General features: G+C 35.7%; 1 protein-coding gene across 1 annotated transcript in view; it reads right to left on the bottom strand.

Annotated features, from left to right (window-relative positions):
• Positions 1-2,011: 2,011 nt before the first annotated feature.
• Positions 2,012-8,213, bottom strand: part of LOC123254997 (heat shock 70 kDa protein cognate 1-like) — a 16,394-nt gene continuing 10,192 nt past the window's right edge. The window contains exon 2 of the mRNA XM_044683876.1: positions 2,012-2,047. Coding sequence (XP_044539811.1) covers positions 2,012-2,047 — 36 coding nt within the window. The remainder of the gene's footprint in view (positions 2,048-8,213) is intronic.

Raw genomic sequence — 8,213 nt, 5'->3', positions numbered from 1 at the left:
ATCTTTTGGGGCTGGGACCCTGAACCTCTGCTCTCTTAAATGGTTCCTCTGCTCTGGACTCACACAGACTATTTAACCAGGTCCAGTTCTAGGGAATCTGTTTTTATTAATTATGTGACCTTGAAGTCATTAAACCCCTAGAAGACCTTGGTTTCTTTATACCACAAATTAGGGGAAAATTGGAGTGCTAGGCACTATGTTAAGTGCTGGTGATAAAAAGAGTAGAAACAGCCCTTGTCCTCGAGGGGCTTATATTCTAATGGTGGAGACCAGATCTCTGAGGTCCATTCCCCATGCTATGAATGCACTCTTTCCTAGTATCTATGACCCTATAGATAGTAGTAGTCCATCCATATTATAGATGTGTTTAGATGAGTTTAATCATGCCCAGATTACAACATGTATTTGGACAGACGGTTCATTAGATTAGTTCACACACACACACACACACACACACACACGCCTACCATTTCTCCTTCCTCTCCTCCTCCCCTTCTCCTTTTCTTCCTCTCTCCCTCTCTTCTTCCTTTCCTTCCTTCCTTCCTTCCTTCCTTCCTTCCTTCCTTCCTTCCTTCCTTCCTTCCTTCCTTCTTTGTCTGTGTATTTCACTTTCTCTGTCTCTCATCTCCTGGGTAGGCACACAGGCACTATAGATGACCAATGAGCCAGGACCAGAATAGAACAGGAGGAAGAGAATGGGCTGGATTACATCTGGGAAATTATACAGTATTTCAATTATTCTGAACTTCTCACTGCTGTATTATCCCACTTAAAAAATCAGTATGTGTTCTTCCAGCAATGCTATATAAGTAAGAATAATAGAATACCATGATCTCAGGAGAATCAGAATTGCAGGTGCCTCAAAGGGCAATAGATACATGAATAGTGGTTTCGAGTAGACTGTAGCATATTTACAGTGATAACCTACTGTATTTACAGAGTGGTATAAATGCACACAAGACTAAAATCCGAGGTGAGAGGAACATGGATTAAGAAGAAAGGAAAACAGATGGACAGTCCAAACATCGTACTTACATCCCCTATATGTGGAAATAACCACGGAGAGGTCTCCAGGGCACTGGGTGAATTCTTTGTGAAGGATTCATGGAAAAAAATATATGTATATTGTGGTTCTCTACATCATTCTGGTTCACATGAACCAGAATGATGTAGAGAACCACAGATCTCTAGTGGAATAGATAGTGCCTGAAATGAGATCATAAAATAAATGTAAATGTTGAACTTTCTATATGATGCCATGTAGATTGAACAGGGGTGGAACAGGTCATTGACAAAGCTGACCTTTCTGTTTCTTGGTGAAGCCATGTGCCTAACTTATTGTTGAAGTAACTTGGTACTTTGAGAGGACAACACAGTCCCCTTCTTGGCTGGTGAGGGGGAAGAACTGATGATTCAGTGCTCTTTTAAATTGTGACCCCACCCCAAATTCTCCCTATCTTTTCCATTTTAGGAAACTGTCAGGATTGTTTCACAGATATTTCTCATGAAGGATGGGTGAATTGAGGCTTATTTGTGTCCCCTACATCAACTACAAGGAGACCGTGAATCTATTGTATACATTCTGGCTAGGAAAACTAACTAGGTTTTTGACTTTTCCATTCTGCATTTCCCCCCCTAATCATATGCTATAGGCAGCTAGGTGACCCAGTGAATAGAGTGCCAGATCTGGAGTCAGGAAGACATGAATTCAAATCCAGATTTAGACACTTTCTAGCTATGTGACCCTGGGAAAGATACTTAGCTCCATTTAACTCAGATTCCTCATCTATAAAATGGGCTAGAGAAAGAAATGACAAAAACAAAACAAAACATCTTTGCCAAGAAAACCCCAAATGGGTTCACAAAGAATCAGACTTGACTGGAATGACTGAATAACAATTGTGGTCTTATGCTAACTTGCATCTGAACTAAGATGGTGTATTCAGGCATGGTCCTTAGGATTCAAGCAATCTAGAGGTCCTTTTTCCTTTCTGGTTGGAGTTGACTGACATTAAGAGGAGGCATTCCTTGCAACTGCTCTACTGCTCTAGAAAAAGACCGCCACCAATAAGAGGAAAGAGCTCATGCCTGACTTGCCAGAGAATCTTGTCTTGGAAGTCAACAAGTTTTTTTAGTACATTTGCAGAAGGCTTTTTGAATGTTTTAGCAGTGGTGTTAAACTCAAATAGAAATAGACTTTACTCCCAGGAATATTAAAAAATAAATTCAAGAGCTCCGAGGTCAAAGAGAAAATATTGCAAGTAGCAAGAAAGAAACAATTTGAATACCATGGAACTACAGTCAGGATTACATAGGATTTAGCAGTCTCCACATTAAAGGACTGGTAGGCTTGGAATGTGATATTCCAGGAGGCAAAAAGAACTAGGTTTATAAGCCAGAATTACCTACCCAGTAAATTGAGTATATTCTTTCAGGAGGAAAATGATCACTTAATAAAATAGAAGGTTTTCAAGTATTCCTGATGAAAAGATCAGACTGAAACAAAATTTGATGTCCAAAGACAAACATAAAAAGATAAATAAGAGAAAACTTAAGAGATTCAATAAGGTTAAACTGTTTATATTCCTACATAGAAACTTGATATTTGTAACTCTTAAAATTTTTATCAGTTTTAGAGCAGGTAGAAGAAGCATATATAGACAGGAAGTGGGAGAATAAGCCAATTAGGATGACATGATATGCAAAAAATTAAGTGGTAAAAAAGGAGATTACACTGAGAGAAAAGGGAAGGGAGAGGTAGAAGGGGGTAAATAGAGTATCTCATCTAAAAAGTCACAGAAAACTCTTATAGTAGATAGGAGAATGAGGGTGGTGACAGGCAATACTTAAACCTTACTCTCATTGTAATTGGTTCAGAGAGGGAATAATCATTTGGGTATCTTTTAGAAAAGCAGGAGGTGATTAAGACAAGGGAGGGGGTAATAGAAGGGAGAAGTAGGGGGTGGGTATTAAAAGCAAAACACTCATGAGGAAGGACAGAGTGAAAGAAGAGAGAGTAGGGTCAAAAGGGATATGGAGGGGAATATACAGTTGGTAATCATAAATGTGAATGTGAATGGGATGAAGTCACCGATAAAATGGAAGCAGCAGAGTGGATTAAAAACCAGAATCCTATGATATATTGCTTATAAGCAACTCATTTGAGGCATGGAGACACACGAAAGAAAGGTAAGGGGCTAGAGCAGAATTTATTGTGCATCATCTGAAGTTAAAAAATATCAGGAGGAGCAATCATGATCACAGAAAAAGCTTAAGGAAGAATAGACCTTATTAAAAGAGTTAAAGAAGGAAATTACATCTTACTAAATGGTGCCATAGATAATGAAATTATATTGAAACTAAACATATATGCATCAAATGGTTAGCCTCCAAGTTTTTAAAGGAGAAATAAATTAACTTTAGGAAGAAATAGATGGTAAAGCTATATTAGTGAGGGACTTCAATTTCCCCCTTTCAGATCTAGATAAATTGAACCAAAAAATAAATTTGAAAGAAGTGAAGGAAATTTTAGATAAGTTATAACTAATCTATCTCTGGAGAAAACTGAATGGAAATAGAAGGGAATATACCTTCTTTTCAGTAATACATAGTACCTATACAAAAATTGACTATGCATTAGGACAAAAAAACTTCACAAACATCTTTTTCAGGTCATAACACAATAAAAGTTTTAATCAGTAAATAGAAAAAGAATTTGACTTAGAAAACCACAAATTAACATTGTCTGTGTTGTATTGCATTTTTTATTATTTGGTTAAACATTTCCCAATTATATTTTAATATGCTTACAGGGTACTCAGAAGTTTCACAGTCTGATTGATATCTCTGCTTTTAAGTATTAATCATTCTGCAGAGTAGAAAAATAGAATTGCTACTTGCTTACATTTGTATGTTGTCAAATGCATATTTGTGTATGTTTTGTGTTTAGCATTTCTTTTTATGTGTAGCAAATAAAACTTGTCCTGTTTTCCCCACTTTTGGGTGACCTAGACATGAACCACAATCTAAGCTTTAAGTAATTCTCTGGAGTCAAGATTGAGGTTTTAGTGAGCTGATGAATGTGAGAAAAAGGGCTTAACTTGTTTTTTTAGAATTCAAACTCCCCAGGACAAAACTTGAAGAGATTGGAACAGAGAGCCCTGTTGGCAGACATTAGGAGCTGTGTTGCAATCTTTTGGGATGCAGAAGTGTGTTCTTATTGTTAGATAATTATTGCATGTTATTTGATTAATTATATATTACTTAACAAATTATTAGGAAGGTGTTAGGTGACATCAGGAAGGAGGTAGAGAAGATGTTAAAGATAATAGAATTTTGCAATAAATATCTCAAGGGATTATTATAATAAAAAGTGGTTTATAAAACTTAGCATTATATAAATGTGAGTTGTTTGCATTATTAGCATTTCTTAGATTTTCTGTGATCCTTTGCACTTCCTTACAAATGAGACAGATTAATTAGATTTGGTGTGGGTTATAGAACACTGAATTCTATTATCATAAGCATATTCTTTGCCCAGAAAACTGATGCCCTCTTAGGTCTATGGGGAACAATTAAGATCATCTAAATATCTCAAATATTGACTAATAAAGGTACTTGGTTGAGACATCAAGTCAAAAACAGTGTTTGAAACTCTGGGTAGAATGTTTGATTTCTAGGTACAATCTTTAAGAATAAAAAGTTCAAACAAAGAGATATTATATACAGCTTCAGAATTAATGTTTTAAGAATAACTTATGAATGTCTGCTTCCAGAGAAAGAACTGATAAATAGAAACACAAAAGATATAATTTATATATATTTATATATTTTTGTATATATTTTTTTAAAAATCAGGTTATGCTTTTTCTAGTGTTGAGAGGGGAGAGAGGAGAGAGATATCTGGAAATTATAATATAAAAAACAAATTAATTGAAAATACTCAATGTTTAAAAATGAATAAGGAGTTCATTTGCTTCTTTTTGAAGTCTCATAGATCATATGTACCTAAAGCTACGAGACTTTAGATATCATAAGTTTAGCCTTCTCATTTTTCATATCTGGTAAACCCTTACAAAAGGGTTAAATGACTTGTCCAAAGTCACACGTAGTATATGTAGTTATCTAACTACACATATTAAATGAGTTGTAGGTTAGGATGATAGAGTCTGAAAGAGGTTCAGCTGTGCACCTGTGACTTTGGGAAACACATATCTGCCTATAACTGCTTAGTAATTCTCCAAGCTATTTAAGAAGCTCCAAGATAAAATTTTGATACTAGTGTCACAAAAGTTATCATGGTAGATAAACAGCCCAGAAAATGTGAATCAGTCAGTAGAGTGACTAGAAGTAGAGTGACAAAGAAATAGAGTATTTGCCAGGAGAAAAGATGATTTGGGAGAATTGAGGCAATAGAGAAAATAGAAGTGTGAATGAAGGGAAGTGAGCCTACATGAAAGAAAGAGAGCAAAAGAGTATCTGGAATATTGGGGTTACAAGTTTGTTTGTGAATCTAGAGTAGAAAAGGTGAACCAGAGTCAGGAGAAATTTGGCTTAAGGAAGAATGAATAAGTTAAGGCAAATGAAGCACCTTCAATTGTGCATTGAGCTCTGAGAGGCTATATATGGGTCTTGGTGCCCTGGTGCCCTTCTACAGAGCAATGATAGTTTTGAGGTAAAATGATGAGAGGCACTTAACCAAACCAATCAGTATTAAGTATCTACTTTGTGCAAGAGACCTTGCTAGGCACTGAAGATATAAAGACAAAATGAAAACCAATTCCTGCTTTCAAAAAGCTCACATTGTTCCAGGAAAAAAAAACACATTGATTCTCTGAACTGTCATTTTCTGAGACCATTGTTATATCCACATGCAAAAAGAGTCCTTCAGTAAAGTGAAGAAAGTGGTGTAAACAAACTTAGAATTTCTCTTTCTTCCCTCCCTCCCTTCCTTCCTTCCTTCTTTCCTTCCTTCCTTCCTCTCTCTCTCTAGGAAATTCAGACATCTTCCCCTATCCATGGTTATAGAACCTTTCCTATTCTTCATAATCCTTATGATTGCCAACAATAGCTAAGTGATCACATTTGTTAGCAGGATACTAGGGAAGGTTTGATTTGCTTATTTTGTGAATGAACCTATGCAATTTTCTGATTTAGAGAAGGGCAAAATCCAGTATATTTATCTGTGATCAAAAGTATCATGAAAATTTTGCAATGTTGAAACAAACCCTAGGATCTTCTCTAGTTTGAAGACTTCTCAGAACTCTTTAAAGTGATAACTTATGCTTTCCGTATGGCTTTTGGTTGAATATCATTGTATGTCTTATGTGATACTTCTAAGCTGGAAATTATTGTCAAGGGAGGAAAATGTGTTTTCTATCCCCAAAGGACTAGGAATTAAAAGATCTGGAAATTATTTGGGCCGTATTTTAATCCACGACAGCTTTTTAAATCAGTTACTAAACTTTGACCTGGATATAGAGTACATAGAATATCAACAGAAATGTACATAGATGGTCCTAGAATCTGTAAGGCTATCTGATGAATATTTGATTTATTCTTGGTCAAGAGGTATTGTTGTTTAGAATGAGAAGTTGGCTAGATGCCTGACATTGTTAGCTAAAGATAGAACACTTCTATCTAGTGGCCATTAACCAGAATTGCAGTTAAAAATCCCAAGGACAAATTCTAGTTTTAGGAGACCATGACTGGCAAATTCATCTTTTATCATGCAAAGAATTTCAGAGCTGGATGGGTCCTTTCATTTATTTATTTATTTTGATTTAAATATTTTATTTAATTTGATTTAAATATTTTTTTTTAGAAAAAATTTCCATGGTTACATGATTCATGTTTTTACTTTCCCTTTCATCCCTCTTTACCCGCCCCCATATCCAGTGCACATTTCCACTGGTTTTAACATGTGTCATCAATCAAGACTTATTTCCATATTATTGATAGTTGCATTGGTGTGGTAGTTTCGAGTCTACATCCCCAATCATGTCTGCATCAACCCATGTGTTCAAGCGGTTGTTTTTCTTCTGTGTTTCCACTTCTGTAGTTCTTCCTCTGAATGTGGGTAGCGTTCTTTTCCATAAGTCTGGATGGGTCCTTTTAGATAATTCAGAAGGACCAGAAATCTCACATTCTTATTTTTGCCAGTTCATCCTTGATAATTATCTCTTGCCTATACCCCCTTCTTTCAATTCACACAACCATCATGGTTCAAGTTTTAATCACTACTACTAAGTCCTCTTGACTCAAAGCCTCTCTTCATTCTATTCTATCTTTCACATTGCTATTAAAATGATTTTCTTTAGGCATAAATCTGACCTGCATAACTTCCTTCCTTGATGAATATCAGTAACTCCCTATTATCTGTAAGATAAAATAGAAACTCTCCTTTTTAACTTTTAAAGTCCTTTACAACTTGACCCCAAACAACCCTCCAGATTCATTATATAGGACTCTTTCCACAATCTATGGTCCAGCTAAACCTTTCTCTATCTACGCAGCCTATTGTCTTCATTCTTAAAAGCTTGCTGAATGATGGTTGATTGATTCAATCTTACTTGAACCTGAGCAATTCAGCCATATTTTTCATGTATAGTGGAGCTATTTTTAAAATAATGAACTAATCCTGAAAATAAACTGGACTGTCCAATCAATAATTAAAGACATCTCTTTTTCTAAATAGACTATTTTACCTGACTAGAGAGAAAATCAAAGATAAAATGAATTTCTGGTTCAGTCCCTGGCCATTTGTGACCTTAATAATTTTTCTGATTTTTTTTCATTTTTCTCAACAGGAATATTCATATAAACTGAGGCAGAAAACTCTATTAACCCGGATTAATTATGGGAGAGATCAGTATGAAAGGCCAGAGAGTCGAAATCAAAGACTTTTTGAAAAAAAAAAGCTTATTGTTTTCAAGTAGATGTAGTTACTACTTATAATTTAATTCAATTCATTCAACAAGCAACTAAGCTGATGATGTGCTACTTTGCAGGTGACCTCTCCCTACTTGCTTTAGTCACTAGATAAAAATGGCTTGTAATAAGCATATTAAACCCCCTTACAATCTGGCTGCCATTTGCCAGGCTTAATGTCTCTCCTCTCCTCTCCTCTCCACAGTTCTCTTCTTCTCTCTTTCTCTCTCCTCTCCTCTCCTCTCCTCTCCTCTCCTCTCCTCTCCTCTCCTCTCCTCTCCTCT

This window comes from Gracilinanus agilis, chromosome 1, assembly GCF_016433145.1.
Source record: "Gracilinanus agilis isolate LMUSP501 chromosome 1, AgileGrace, whole genome shotgun sequence".
In the NCBI taxonomy this organism is placed as follows: Eukaryota; Metazoa; Chordata; class Mammalia; order Didelphimorphia; family Didelphidae; genus Gracilinanus; species Gracilinanus agilis.
This window is presented reverse-complemented; position numbering and strand designations above follow the sequence as displayed.